Here is a 15,829-nt window from a genome sequence, read left to right as displayed (position 1 = left end):
TTTTTCAGCAGTTGTGTAAGAGACTTTTAGGGGAAAGGAGTACCTGAGAAATCAGTTATAGTGATGTTATATATATATTTTTGGAACAACAGATGTTGCGTAATCTTTTTTTTTTTAAATATTATTTTAATGTTGTGATAGATTCTGTATTTTACGTACACACACACACACACACACATATATATATATATATTTATATATTTCCACTAGAATACATACTTTCAACATTATTTATTGGAGATGAGATCATTTCACCACTGTCTATTTCAATTAGTACCTTAGGTCACTGCTTTTTACCTTATGCATTTATCTTGAGTCATTTCACTGAATTTAATGAGAGCTTTCTAAGTGAAGAGTGATTGTTTTGCGTAATGAATATAACCTTTGCTAATAGGCACTTATTTCCAAGAGTAATAAAGAATAAAAGTCCAGAATGTGTAAGGTTTCCCTTAAGGTTTTCCCTCTTTGGGATAAAATTGCAGCCAACTTGGTCATGCAAAAAAAAAAAAAAAAAAAAAAAGGCAACATTTGTTTTGTGTTCAGATTTGCATATATAGTTGTTCAGCTGTTCTGGGACTGGATCTTGTAATGATTTGTGAATCCATTGATCACTCGCTTAAGAAAAATACTCATCAAGATGACCCCCTCCCACTGCTGCACCAGTCCCAGAACAGAATGAAAAAAAGGTAAAGAAATGATAAGCTCCTACAGAGAGAGACTTTGCCTTACACATTTGGAAAATGCTTTGTGTGTCACAATAGGCATAAAAAACAACTCGATTTTATGTTCAGGAAGCGTCTACTTAAAGGGTACTAAAGGAAGGCTCAGTGGACCATTGTTGGAGAGAGGCTGCTGGAAGCCAGGCCAACTGCAAAACTGCTTATTGTGCACACTTTGCCTCCTTTGCATCTGGTGTTGCTTTGTTTGGGAACTGGAAGTGTCTGAGACAATTGAGATGATCTTCTTGTTATTGCTATTTGAATAACTGCAGTGCCTTGTGCAAGACAGCCTTCGTGAACATAACATAATGTGCTGGCTTGTCCCGAATATTTGGTTCACATTCTAGAACGTGCTATTGTTAAGAGGGTTTTTGAAATGTACCATAAAGCTATTTCTGTATTTCTGCATTTCAGATGTGCAAAAAATGGGTATACATCTAGATGGTATCATCTTTCCTGTGGGGAGCACTTCTGCAATGAATGTTTTGACCACTACTACCGAAGGTAGATTTGCCAATTCAGATTGTGCCTTTTCAGTATTTATTGAAATTTGACCGGTGATATGAGTGAAGAGACCTCATATACTTGTGAATAATACGAGGGTTCATCCTCTGTGCTTCTTTATTTGAAGTGATGCTTAGATATTGGTGATAAAACTGCAGGTGTTGTATGGACGAATCATCAGCATAAACATGTAGCGTGAGCAAAACCAGTTACTTTACCTAGGCTGTTCTACAGGTACAGTTATTCTAAAGCTTTCCTCTCTTTTAAAACAAGAGCAGAGAATTTTAAAAGATGTGAGTAAATTTAAGTAGTTTCAAGTGCATCCATTTTCCCTTAGATAGCAGATTCACTTTATAATGTGAGCTCAGGAGAGAGAACTTAGCTCAGAATAAGAACAAAGCCAGCAAGCAGGTTTTGCTTTCATTTCATTGACTGTGAAGACTCAGGTCAGGGTCAGGGAGTGCTTTCAGCTCTGGGCTCCTTTCTGTTTTTGTGGAAACTTAGTCTCTGCTAAGATTTCTGAGTGCTTATGAACTCAGCAGCACCTGTAACTCAGTCCCCATTTTAACTTCTGGGAAGTATGCCCGTTACCAAGAGGATATAGTGGCCAGGATGCTCTTTATTGCTATCATAAGTACCACAACTTGCTTTGTTTTTAATAGGAAAAATATAGGACTCTCTTTAGCCTTATTTCTCTGTCCTTACATAAAAGGTTTAATTTTAGAATAACCACTGTTGCTTAAAATGAACTAGATCATTCAGTTTCCTAACCACTTGCCTTTTTTTTCTCTTTCTTTTTAGTCATAAAGATGGTTATGAGAAATACACTGCCTGGAAAAGGATTTGGACAAGTAATGGGAAAAGTGAGCCCAGCCCAAAAGCCTTCATGGCTGATCAACAGCTCCCTTATTGGGTAAGGTGGACAGTGATTTGTGGAATATGGTGTATTTCAATGTGATGTTAATTTGTGAAGGTATACAGTTTTGAACAGATGTTTAAATTAACTCCCCTGCCCTGTCTTTTCCATCTTCTCCTTTCTTGAACTAAAAACTTTCTGATATTGTATGATCAGGCAGCAGGTCAGCTGAGTTTTTACAGGGGCTAGAGAAAAGCTCAAAATAACAATTCTGATCAGTTTCTCCATTGTCAGACACCTCCTCCAAATCTCACAGAGAACAACTTTCTATTGCTTTTTGTTGAAGTAGCAGCTAAGATGTATAATATTCAGATAGAGTAAGACTTAGTGGGGAAAATGGGACATACCAGCTATAGCGAACTTGGAGTGTAAAAGACTTGCAAAACATTGATTTTTGTATTTCCACACTGAAGGGAGTAGAAGAGAAGGAGAGATGGAAATGGAATAAAGTTTGAAAAAAACGTATCATAGAATTTCAACCCCCCTGCTATGTGCAGGGTCACCAACCAGCAGACCAGGCTGCCCAGAGCCACATCCAGCCTGGCCTTGAATGCCTCCAGGGATGGGGCATCCACAGCCTCCTTGGGCAACCTGTTCCAGTGCCTCACCACCCTCTGAGTGAAAAACCTCCTTCTAATATCTAACCTAAACCTCCCCTGTCCCAGTTTAAAACCATTCCCTCTAATCCTATCACTATCCATCCTTGTAAACAGTTGTTCTCCTTCCTCTTCATACACTCCTTTCAAATACGGGAAGGCCACAATGAAGTCTACTGAAGTAGTGCGTGATATACTTTTCGCAGCAATGCTTACAAAAGCCACTGAAGTAGTAATGGCTGTTGGATCAATTTTGGATTAGGTTCTGCAATGAAATTCAGTCTTTTAGGAAATCAGTGCAAGACTTAGCATACAAAGTGTCTTACATCTGAATGTTATATGAGAATGAATTTAACAACTGCACTTAAGAATTTCTTAGCATCTGCTTTCTTTCAGTTGGTTATCGAGGCTTCATTAACCTTATCTATGATCAGTCAGTAACAAGTAAAAACATGTTTGTTTTTTGACTTGTAGGTGCAGTGTACAAAGCCAGAGTGTGGTAAATGGCGTCAGCTGACAAAGGAAATCCAGCTGACACCGCAAATAGCAAAAACCTACAGATGTGGTATGAAACTAAACAATTCCACCAAGGTAACACAGAAGACTTTTGCTCATATGGAAACTAGTAACAAGTAGATTTTTCTTGTTTGCAGATATTATTTACTTCTTACTTTGCTGCTTAGTGTTTCTAATTTAAAAACAGTTGCCTGATGGCCTGTGGAGTTGCACAGTGAAAGGCCTACAAGCTGTTTGGCCTTTTCTGTATCCTGAGTGAAAATATCAAGAAAGAAGAATTTGAAATACTTTCTGTCTGTAGTCAATTATAAAATCACTCATTCTGAAGCTATGAAAAGATTATCAGAATATACAAAATAGACATGCATCACAATATTTGTTTTAGTTTGTCAAGCCGTACTCATTATTGAGGAAAATGTTTGAAAAGTTCAGTGAGCTTTTGGTAACTTCTAGCAAGTTTTATCATGGGAAATTTTCAGCTTTGGTATGAAGATAACTCTTGAAAAAGAGTCTTTTAATTCCGCAGAATCTTTTTTGTAAAAAACATAACATTTGATCTTGGAACTTTGTGATACTTTTGAAATAAATTAAGGAATTTTGGTTTTATAGTCTGGACTGGAAGAGTCTCTCTGAAAAATGTAGAATCTTCCTAGATTTTTTTTTTTCCCTTCTGATTTGTTTTAGTGTTCCACTCCATTTTGTGGAATAAGACACATATTCTAATGTCTGATCAAGAGAGGCTATTTAATTCAACAAATGAGAAACATTTTCTGGTATATTTCGTGTTTTTTTGGTGTGTTGTGTTTTTAACTACATGTTTCTCTGTTATTTACTTTTACTAATACAAATGTCCGTGCTACAGAAAGCTAACATGAATGCATTATTCGCTTTAAGGAAACATGCCATAGCCAAATTGCTTTGTTTTATATTTAATTTTTGTTGTAGAGTGTAAGAATAGCTCTGATTCAATTGACTTTTCTTTCAGGCGGAGGGCTCAGACCAATGTTCCATGCCTGAGGACTTGGTGAGTAGCAGCTGTTCCTCCTCATTTGTTCAGAATACAAAAACAACCCCAAAGCATGGCATACGTCTTTCCTTTTCTTGGTCTTTTGGCCAACTGTAGCAGTATTTATGCATTTTGCAAAGGACACTATTTGCAGCAGAGCCTAGGACCTTCTACATTCTCATCTTTTTTCCTCTCTACCCTGACTATACCAGTTAGATTTCAGGTGGTTCTTGGTGTCTTTGAGTTGTGGCCAGTGATACAAGGTTCACTCCTAATTCTCATTTTTGATCAGGCAAACCAGCATTCAGCTGCCAGTTTTCAAATAAAAATCCCTATCCCCAAATTTCCCTCTCTTCCAGGTGGTTTCCATCTTCAGTTAAGCTTGTCTCCTCTTTCTGGAAAGTGTATAGCAAAGCCAAAACATGTTTTCTCTCTCCTCTACCTCCTAATATGAATGATACGTGATGCATGTTGGTGTTGCAATCGTTTTATGATCATGTAACCTCACATTTCAGATTGAGTATGATACGATAAGCCAGTGTTGGCAAGTGTACCTGAGGTACCTCTGTCCCAGGAAACGTTCATAATAATTGTTGACTGCTGTGGAAGCTTGGTCGTTTTGTTTCCTTAATGCATGTTTGCTTTGTAAAACAAGGCTGAATCAGTAGCATTTCTTAGGGTTTTAGAAGGTCTTTGATGGGGATAGCAGAATTTATATTAGATCAGTCAGTTAGTTTAGACTTCTAAGTTGAGATTTCTTGTTGCACGAGCAACTGTAAATGTTTTATCGAGGGCCTGGTAAGGCATAGGTGCACTGTCGTGGCATGTCTCATCTGTTTGTTTTCCACATAGGTGTGGACTTCATGAAATTTCAGTTTCTGAGGTTAATACTGCTAGTTTTCTGTGTCAGGCTGAGGACGGGGAAAGAGGGAGAGAAAATGTCCTTATGACTTGCAAATCTGAGATTGGTACTTGTAGCGCTTTTTGGTGTCAGTTCTGGAGGGAGGGGGGAATTGGTTCATTTCACAACGTTTTCAAAGTACTGACGTGTTCTCTTCTCCCCTCTTTCCTTCACTTCTCCGCTTGGCCAGAGAGTGGCTGAAGTTTCAGACCATTGGTGGTACTCCATGCTCATACTCCCTCCTTTGCTGAAAGACAGTGTGGCAGCTCCCTTTCTAGCTGCATATTATCCAGACTGCGTGGGCATGAGTCCATCCTGTACCAGCACTAATCGTTTACCTGGTGAATCCAACCTTGTGAAGTTAGAGCACTTAAAGAGCGTGCCTAATTTGACTGGTAAGGGCCATCTGCAGGGCTCTGTTCCTTAAATAGGTGTGATGACTGTTGTCTTATAACTGAGGTTATAAGGCACACAACGCTCCTGACTCAGAAACACCAGTTCTGTTCTCAGCACTAATACACACCCTCTGTGCGACTGCCTCTCTACTTCTTTGTTGTAATTTACTCATTTGTAAGATAAAGGTAATGCATTTCTTTAAGGTGTAAGCACAGACCTCATAGGCTTTTTGATTACTACCTGCCATTTGGTAACAGAAATGGGAAGTTAACATTCCGGTACTGAAAGATCATTTGTTTTCTTAAGGAAATCAAGGTTTGCAATAACAACATTTAATTCTGCTAGTTTTGATGCTGAGGATCTTTGAGGCTTTGCAGAAAAGGATTAGATTTCTTACGGCACATGGATTTTGTTTAGGTTACTTTGTGCTAACAGTAGCTCTGAGACTGACAATCTGGGAGTGAGATCTGCAAAATAGGTTCAGTATGAAAGAAGGTAATTCAGGATTCCCATATCATCCTTATTGATGGCTCAATACCTCAGTACTGGCTCAGAGAGAGTTCTTAAAGGGAAGTTCTGCTTTTGTGTTATCCTAGCAGGCTTTGTTCTCCTTAGGTGGTGAGAATAAATCCGCTCATCTATTCAGCAGATATTTACCTGCTTTATAAACAGGAAACCAACTTCATTATACAGAGCTGCTAGTGCTGCATGTGGAAGAAGATTACTTTTATTCAGTGCTCGCTCTGGGTGGAGCTGGGAGCTGAAAATGAAAGCAGTTAGAGGACTCCATGAGCCTGTACAGCAGTGCTAGGCTTTAGACTTGAATTTAAATCCTGTTCCATGTTCGACCAGTCATGGCATCTGAGGGCATGCGCTGCTTCTCTGACAAAACTCAAACTCTGATAGGCCCAAGGCACATTGGGTAGTGCAACAATAATTGTACTACACAGCCTGGAGTGTAGAAAAAGGGAAAGCCATATTAAATGAGATCATTCTAAAAGTGGCTAGTGGTTGGGATGCTTCCTGGCTTCTTTATCTGTGCCAGGTCAATGAATTGTCTTAAAGGGAAAAGGATAAGTAGATAAAACAGAATATGACTATTTCTTTTGTGTGTGTGTGTCTTTGTTCAGTTGCAGGAATGAACAAATATTTCCAACCTTTTTACCAGCCCAATGAATGTGGGAAAGCACTTTGTGTAAGGCCAGATGTCATGGAACTGGATGAGCTCTATGAGTTCCCAGAATATTCACGAGATCCTACCATGTATTTGGCCTTGAGAAACCTGATTTTGGCTCTGTGGTACACAAACTGCAAGGTAACTGCTAAAATTTAACTTGTTTGTTTGCAAATAACTGCTGTTATGGGATGAGGAGGTTTTAAGCGGGAGGAGGCAAAGGAATTGGACTCTATTTCTATATAGGGCCTTATGAACCAGAAAAAATTGTTTCTATCCTTTTGAAAATTCTTTCCAAGATTAGATTTCCACCTCACCTTTAGCCTAGGACCTTCTCTTATGATAAAATGTTGAAGTTTTAAAAGCATTAAACATTCACTAAATCTGCTCAGCTATTTATTGTCAAAAGTGATGTTTGGATGTTTCTAAACAGTTGTTTGTGTGTGCTTGACAGTATTTTTTTTCTCATATGAATGTTGGACAAGGAAATGATCGTCTTTCTCCTTTCGTTTATTCTGCAATGCTAACCTTCAATGAAATTGCTTCTATTCATATTTAATATAAACGAAATCAAGAGTCAACTAGAATTTCACATACTGAAGCTTTCAGACCCCGATATCTGCATTATAATTGTGAAGATTTCGGATATTCATCTAGCTTTTATTCTGAATGCAGTTTTAAAATGAATTTTAATAGAATGTAACCATGAGCACTGCCACCTGCAGTCAGGGATGGATTTCAGTACCATTCTTGTGCTCATGCAGCATACCATGGAGTTTGCAAGGATATCTTCTACACTTATGCTTTTATTCCAAGTTCATTTAGCTGTTTATTTAAAGGAAAATTAGAAGAGAGAAATTATTACCTTACTCTGTAAGGGTGACTGGCAAGAAACTTCTATAAAAATTGCTCTTAAAATACTCTCAGGCACCTCTGTGATTCACAATTAACCTTTATCATGTGGTTCACAATGCAAATATGTTGCAAACATGTGAAAGTATCGGATATTGAACTACCAATACTGCTTTTTTTTCCCCTTTTTTCTCTGCTACAGGAGGCTCTTACCCCTCAAAAATGTATCCATCATATAATTGTTCGAGGGCTTGTGCGTATTCGCTGTGTACAGGAAATGGCAAGGATACTCTACTTTATGACAAGGAAAGGGCTAATTAATACAGGGATTTTATCAGTCAGTACTGACCAGTATCTTCTTCCTAAAGAATACCACAACGTAAGTAGCTGTAACAATCCCTGTGTTATCAGTACTATAAAATGACATGGAAATTTTTTTTTTTTTTGCTCGTTAGCTCTAACTCCAATAAGTTGTGTCGGAATTACTTCTAAAAGCAAACGTATTTCACATGGTCCTCATAGAATCATAGAACTGCTCAGGTTGGAAAGACCTTCAAGATCGAGTCCAACCACAACCTAACCAGACTACCCTAACTGTAACAACCCTCTGCTAAATCATGTCCTTGAGCACCGCATCCAGATGGTTGTTAAACACATCCAGGGATGGTGACTCAACCACCTCCCTGGGCAGCCTGTTGCAGTGCTCAACAACCTTTTCTGTAAAGAAGTTTTCCCTGATATCCAACCTAACTATCTTGATATCCAGCCTAATTATTCTGATATCCATCCTAACCTCATCTACCTGTAATGCTCACAGAAACAGCAGAGATGAGAGTTTTGCCAGCCAGGCAAACCAGGTTTGTATTCCCACATATATGTGTGGAATCCAACCCATTGGATTTGAACTTTCTTTACGAACTTTTCAGATGGGTGGGAACCGTGGGGGAAAAACATGCAGTATGCTTAGGTTCTTCTTGTGCCTTAATCCTGGAATACACCTCTGCTTCCATAGGTGAGAAAACTCACATTAAGTTCTGGTTTGCAAGAGACATGATTAAAGGGTATATATTTATGACAAGCAATTTTCATGACAGAATGCAGAAATTTATATAATGAATGCATTCTGTAATAGAAACCCCCTAGAAAAAGTTGATTTCTGTGTGGAGAGTGTATTTGCATGCGTTCTCAGTTTATAAAAAAGTTTTTATTGATCGCCCCAATTTGTGATTGGAATTGTTACAAGTTAAGTGTGTTATTTGTCTGAGAACTGTTCCTGTTAAAAGAAATTGTGACATCTGCAACTAAAATTGCATTTCTGAAATCTAAGGGTACTTAGCAAGAAGAATAAGTTTGCAGCTATCATTTATGTTTTAGTTTTTAACCACTTCTATGTATTTGAACATTATTTTATAGAAATCTGTCATTATTGTTGGGGCTGGTGCAGCAGGATTAGCAGCAGCCCGACAGCTACACAACTTTGGAATTAAGGTAAGAAACTTCAGAGTACGTTACTTGAAAAAACAGATTTTCTCTGCTTTGGAAGTGTTCTTCCTCAAAATAAAGAAATAGTTCTTAGAAACATCTAAGAACGGAGCATCGCAATTAACTGGCAAAATTGGGGGTTTTATTGAGTAAATTTTCTGTTAAAGACAGAATTTATCTTCATCTAAATCTTAACAAGGCAAGTAGTGCATATTGTACGCAGATTTGAGTAGGGAAGACAGGGATATTTGTGTATAAATAATGCAATTGTAGCTGGCAATTGCTGTTTAAATGAATTTTCTGTTTTTCACTTTAGTATACCTACTTGTTTATTAAACAGGCAAATCACACGTATTTCCCTTCCCCTCCATTTACTATTATCAGTATGATCCCAATACATTAACAGAACTTTACACATCAGAGAATAGCAGTATTCTTTACAAATTAAATGTTTGCAGGGCTGATGTTTAAGGAAATGAATGGGCATGTTGCTTTCCTTTTTTTTTTTTTTTTAATAAGTGAAACCCTAGCTCCTATTGCTCCATAAACTCTTTCTTTTTCTGCTGAATAGCAAATTGTAGTGCAGCCTCATTGTCCGTCAATGGAAGCTCTCCAGCAGTAAAATATGGAATTACTGACTAGCAGGACAATTTTTTTAATATATGAAATATCTTGTCAAGTTTTTAAATACAAGTACATGTTTTTTTTCCTATTGCTTTCTGCTGTTTTGGAGAGCGTTTGTCTAAAAAGAATTTAGATAGAAGCAAATAAGAATAAATATATTTAGTTAGACAAAGTATCTATCCAGTCCAGCATCCTGAGTCTGGATGCTGAAAGAAGTATGTATGAATGACATAAACATGCAAATGAGCTATTCTTGGAATACCCTTGAAATAAACTTCTCCAAAAGGATTATAGATGTCCCTAGGTGGATGTTGCACACAGATCATTGTGTGCAGCATGCCTTGAACTCTAATTCTGAGATTTCCAGCATGTCTTTAGTGTTTTTAAAAATATTTTGAGATTTTCCACTGGGATTGTTTCTTGAAGTATCAGTTCACAGAATCACAGAATTGTAGGGGTTTGAAGGGACCTCTAGAGATCATCGAGACCAACCCCCCTGCCAAAGCAGGTTCCCTACACCAGGAAGTTGTTGTACATGCGTACATATCCCAAAGGGTAACCTTTAAATAACAATTTAAATGTATAAATAACCTGTATCAAGAAATGAAAATAAGGCATTAAGATTGTTAGCTTTGTTGGTTTGCTTCTGTTTTTGTTTTGTTTTCCCCTTTGCTCTGGAATTGGCCACTTCTCACCATTTACTGAACTGCTCTGTGTCGTAGGTCATTGTCTTAGAAGCTAAAGACAGAATTGGTGGCCGAGTGTGGGACGATAAGACGTTCCCAGGCGTCACTGTTGGGAGAGGTGCACAAATCGTCAACGGATGTGTCAACAACCCAATGGCACTAATGTGTGAGCAAGTGGGTTCTCTGCTGTGGTCATGCATTATCATTACAGAACTGTTGTTAGAAGCTGGGCGTGGGTGGGTGGGTAAGGGTGGGAGTCTCTTTTCACAGCATGATTAAAACACTGTTCTGCGTTTTGAGTAACTCTGCGCTGCTGTCCTATCTTTGGTGACAGACAGGGACAGAGAAGAGCTGCAGAATGGTTTCAGGCACATTATGTAAAGAAAAACAAGACAGCTTCACTTCAAAATTGGAAGAAACTCCTTTTTTTTGCCCTTTTCTAGAGATAAAAATATAAGAGGCACCTGGCAGACTGCTGATTCTAGTACAGACAAAACTTTAGAGCTGAGAAACACATCACTGTGGTAGGCTATTGCTGTGCTGTTGTAATACACAGCTTGGTTATAGACTTGCCTTTGCTTGGCCTCTGCATTTCTAGTTTGATTTTGAACAAGTAACACTTAATATGTTTAACAGATACTTTTGCAAACAAAACACAGCTTGATTCTTTTGGGCAGGAAGCAGAATTTCCCCCAGTGGAACTTGAATATGGAGTTTATTCAGAGAGGCATGTAAATCCAGCCCACGCTGTTTTAACTGTTTAATGTTCTATAGTGTCATGAAGGATAAAAATGATGGGGTTTATTATCATTATTTTTTAAAAAACACTTCAGTTATGAGGAGAAGAGTAGTGGCTTTTGAATACATGTTGGGTGCTTGCCTTATGTGGTTAATAGATGTCATATTTCATGCAAAGTACAGCTCTGTCTTGAGATCTGCAGTGGGGAGCAACATCCTAGAGATATGCAAGGATATGTGAAAAACACTGGAGTGCACTTAAGTAACAAGGCCCTAGGGAGAATCTCCAGACTGACTGTGTAGAATATAATGAATTCTTTGCTATGAGTTGGATAAGCAGAGAAAGACACTAGGTTTGATTCAAAACCATTTCTTTCATTGCTTGCTTGATAAAGAAGCTGGCAGCAACTGGCAAGATGCATCCTGTCGATGCCTGAACTGCAGGGAACTGTTAGGCCATCAGGCATCAGAAAGTTGTTGAAAAGAACTGATTTCAGTGGCAATTAGAAAATAAAGTGAAGGAAAAATGAAAGAAACTCGTTCATTAGGTTTGATACCAGACACATCTCTGTGCTACCCATGCCTTGACAGGAAAGTTGGAGACGAGGTTTCAAGGAATCTCCGATACAGAAAATAACAGAAGAGTGGGGAAAAACAGTTTGTGGACAACTAAGAGATGAAAGGGCTATTGATATTCCAGAGCACAAGAGTCTGAGTTAATATGACTTATTATTTAAGACCATGGATGTTTTTTCATTGACATCATTTAAATCTGAGGGATTCACCTTTCTTTAAATAACCTTGAGCTGCTAGGCACTGTAGTTTTTCCATACTTATAAAGCAATAAAATGTCTTCTTCTTAAGCTTGGCATTAAAATGCACAAACTGGGGGAGAAATGTGACTTGATCCAGGAAGGTGGAAGGATAACAGATCCCACTATTGATAAACGTATGGACTTTCATTTCAATGCCATCCTAGATGTTGTCTCTGAGTGGAGAAAAGATAAAACCCAACATCAAGATGTTCCTCTTGGTGGTAAGTGGGAGATGTATTTAAAAGTGAATATGTTGGCTGTGCTCGTAACTGTCAGAATTTAGAATTTTATATTAAAATGCCTTTTACATCAGACGTTTTTGTGTCTATATATGGCTGCACACCTAACGTTTAATACAGCAGTGATAACCTAGCCCTATTGAGGACAATTGACTACTTGTATACTCACAGACCAAAAAGTCCTTTGTAACTTCTAAGGAGGATGAATTTGAAGGCTTTTATAAATACTATGTTACTTTCAGTGTAGTATCTTGTTTTAATAGTGTAGCTTTTTGCAGTATAACTAGTTGCAGTTGTAGTTCAAAATACTTGACTTGCTCCTTGCTGAAGCAGGTGGCAGTGAGCTGTAACTCCTATTCTTTATAACTAAGCAGTTTAAAAAACAGCCTGATCAAAGTCCTTCAACAGCAAGAATGGTCCCATCCCTGCTGGTAATCCCACTTACAGCATGCAAGCACATTCAACAACAAACAGACTTGCTCAGAAATAGGTGTGTCCCAAATCTTTACAGTGTGGGATGAATAAGACAAAAGTAATAGCTTTGTGCTCTTCAGTGAACTCTGGATCAGATTCCTCATCTCTTCTTGTTTTGTTTTAAAAAAAAAGAATGAAAAAAAATTAAACAGGATTTATTTGCAAGAATTCTGTTATCCTAAAGTGTTGATTTTTTTCCCCCTGAAATATCTTGAACTGTATATTAATGTCAGTGAAGCAATTAATGTCTCTCCTGTCCCAACTGATTATCCCAACTATGCTGTTGAGCTTAGTATTTTTTTAATAATTCTTTTAATATCTTCCAGAAGCTATGTACATTTTCTTTTCGAAAAAAAAAAATATTTTACATAAACCTATGTTTAAGCAACAAAGTTATATTTTATCATCAGAAAGATCTTGTGGTTTTTCTATGAGAAGAAAAACATCTGAGTACAAACAAGCCTGAAAATCTTGAGATCTAGAGAAGAGAATACTGAAATGCAGTAGAACTTCCAATGAACTGTGATATATCCTTATTTGAAACACGTTCTTTCACAGAGAAAATACAAGAGATCTATAAAGCCTTTATTCGGGAGTCGGGTATCCAGTTCAGTGAGCTGGAAGAAAAAGTACTGCAGTTCCATCTCAGTAATTTGGAGTATGCCTGTGGCACCAATCTCTCTCAGGTGAGTTTTGACAGCTGTGTTTTGACATGGTTGAGCTCTGTGGAAAACAGTGTTGCAAGTGACATGGAGAAGCCTTCTGATCCCCCAGGTGGCCTCAATCAGCTGTCCCTAAGTTACTCCTATATCCCTAACTTGTTCTTCAAAAGCATTGTGACATAAATTCCAGCACCTCTTTAGGTAATCTAATGGGAGTTCAGGACACACTTGCAGTGAAATCCTCTTTACTTTCAGAAGCTGCAGTGGAATAGTGCATTTTGCTGAGATTCTGGGTGGTAGGATTCACAGAGAGTTACTCCTTCTCAGTTGTTGTTGTGTGACTTTTGCTTCTCAGATGTATTTAAAAAAACTGAGGCACTTCTCTACCTTGCTAGGTATCTCGAGAATAAAAGCATTTAACTTCTAAAATGTTCCAACACCGTGACGGTGGGCCCCAGTTTGCCACTCCTAGGTATTCTGTTGACGATATGATATGGTTTGAATGCAACTGCAGTGATAGGAATTGTCATTTCAATAACAGTTTGAGAATTGCTTCGCTGCCAGGAGGTGACTGCCAAGTGCAAATATTACTATTGTACTGTGAGTCTGCTGGGGAGAGAATGTCAGTGAAAACAATCATGGAAGAACCTGTGAAGATAGAGACAAATTCTATTGAGGTTTTGTTTTGTTTTGTTTTAATATCTCCTTTTCCCCTTCACAATGGGAAACAGTTCATTTTTATTCCAAGTCTTAGGGCCATAAAATCTGACTTTTTTTGCTAGAGAGAAAACTGAAGTAAGTACACTGCAATTCACCTCATTTTTTGGTACAACTTATCTTTTTTTTTTTTCCTATCCCAAGCAGAGCTAAAAACTACTTGCTGGACACAAAGCCGTATTATGACTTAATCCAGCAATTATAAGCCAGTTAGGGGCCTTGGGAAAATAAGCAGTTTAGTTTTGTTACAATGGCATATGTTTTCATGTACTTTTTTTTTCTTTTTTCTTTTGCCAAAGTTGTGGAAGGAATTAGGGTGGTTTTTAACTTACAGGACTTTTGTTAGAACCCATGTCACCTTACCAGTAGAGACAGCTAGGTTATGTTCTGTCCACAGGTATCTGCACGCTCATGGGACCATAATGAGTTTTTTGCTCAGTTTGCTGGAGATCACACTCTTCTAACTGTGGGATATTCCACTATCATTGATAAGTTGGCTGAAGGGCTGGACATCCGGTTAAATTTCCCAGTAAGTCTGGAAAATATTGATGCAATGCCTGTCTTGCTTTATTTTGACATACCCAATCATGTATATGGGGCTTTTTTTGACCAGGCAAACGTGGAGCTGCAATTATTCCAACTTATCTCTAAGAAAAGAGGGGACAAGTTCAGAATTTCTCTTGTTAACCTTCTGACTGATCAGAAATTAAATTGTTGATGTTGCCATTAGCATCGAGTAATTCTACTTATATTAAATCTGTGGTACTGAAAACACAGCTGTATTTCTGCATCCTAGGTGTGCAGTCTAAACTATTACACAAATTTGTATTTCAATAGGTACAGAGTATTGACTATTCTGGTGAAGAAGTACAGGTCACTACTGCAGATGGAACTGTGTGGAGAACACAAAAGGTACCCAATATGCTTTAAGTTTATGGATTTTGGAGTACACAACAACAGTATTTTCCACAGCCCATGTACCTTTTTTTAGTTTATTTGTTTTTTGCCCTTTCACAGAAGACTATTTAGTCCAATTTCTCACATTTGTAAGAAAACTCATACATTCCAATGATCTGTATTTGGGTGTTCTGGAATCTATTTTTCATTGAACATGCTTGAGTTCTGAATACTACCTGATTTAAAGAACTAAGGACTATAAAAATAGAACTAAAAATATGAAGCACAGAGATTTTTATCTGGTCTCTGCAGTGATGGTTTGCTTGGTTCCCTTCCCTACTCAGCTCTACCCCTTTTTTACATGTAAATCTGCCCTCTGAAATGTTTTCCTTTGGGATGCAGGACTCAACAACCTCTTATCTCTCAGTCACCCTTACTTCCTACATCTTCATTTGCTTTGTACTGGGAAAATTATGTTTTAGGTATCACTTTAAAAATTATACCTGTTCTTATCAAAAGAGGATTGACATCACTAATGTTACTGAACCATTTTTTAAGGGAGGGAATCTGTGAAGGAAAAAAAAGACCCTTTCCCCTTTCAAAAAGAATTTTTTGTTAATTTGATGGTCTGATTGACTATAGTTTATGAGAGATATTAAAATTACCAACGTGGCTTGCCACTCACACAAGCAATTCAACAATTTGCAACTTAAAAGCCAGGCCAACTGAGACACCTGTTCTTGCTTGAATGTAATGAATGTGCTCCTCATTAATGTGCAGTAAAATCAGACACTAATGTTAAGGTATCTGGTGAGTATTATACATGAATAATCCAAGATACCTTAGAGGATTCTATTAATCTTAAGTGCAGCGTTCAGCTTTTGCTGCAATTGTGACTGTAATTATTTCTCTCAG

At 37.8% G+C, this 15,829-nt stretch overlaps 2 protein-coding genes across 5 annotated transcripts in view; one reads left to right on the top strand and one right to left on the bottom strand.

Moving 5' to 3' along the window:
* The window catches only part of DEK (DEK proto-oncogene), a 44,579-nt gene that overhangs the window by 238 nt on the left and 28,512 nt on the right, over window positions 1-15,829 (bottom strand). The gene's annotated exons all lie outside the window — the stretch shown is intronic.
* The window catches only part of KDM1B (lysine demethylase 1B), a 28,789-nt gene that overhangs the window by 4,946 nt on the left and 8,014 nt on the right, over window positions 1-15,829 (top strand). For 2 of the 3 annotated variants that reach the window (XM_085220124.1, XM_085220123.1), the window contains 13 exons: window positions 1,134-1,223; window positions 2,025-2,136; window positions 3,210-3,326; window positions 4,237-4,275; window positions 5,349-5,553; window positions 6,685-6,869; window positions 7,783-7,959; window positions 8,994-9,068; window positions 10,409-10,546; window positions 11,975-12,146; window positions 13,197-13,324; window positions 14,415-14,546; window positions 14,855-14,929. In XM_085220124.1, the coding sequence (XP_085076250.1) occupies window positions 1,134-1,223; window positions 2,025-2,136; window positions 3,210-3,326; window positions 4,237-4,275; window positions 5,349-5,553; window positions 6,685-6,869; window positions 7,783-7,959; window positions 8,994-9,068; window positions 10,409-10,546; window positions 11,975-12,146; window positions 13,197-13,324; window positions 14,415-14,546; window positions 14,855-14,929 (1,645 nt within the window). The remainder of the gene's footprint in view (window positions 1-1,133; window positions 1,224-2,024; window positions 2,137-3,209; window positions 3,327-4,236; window positions 4,276-5,348; window positions 5,554-6,684; window positions 6,870-7,782; window positions 7,960-8,993; window positions 9,069-10,408; window positions 10,547-11,974; window positions 12,147-13,196; window positions 13,325-14,414; window positions 14,547-14,854; window positions 14,930-15,829) is intronic. The other variant, XM_085220125.1, reaches the window with a different exon arrangement.

The sequence above is a fragment of the Meleagris gallopavo genome, chromosome 3 (genome assembly GCF_905368555.1).
Source record: "Meleagris gallopavo chromosome 3, MGAL_WU_HG_1.1, whole genome shotgun sequence".
NCBI classification, from domain to species: domain Eukaryota; kingdom Metazoa; phylum Chordata; class Aves; order Galliformes; family Phasianidae; genus Meleagris; species Meleagris gallopavo.
This window is presented reverse-complemented; position numbering and strand designations above follow the sequence as displayed.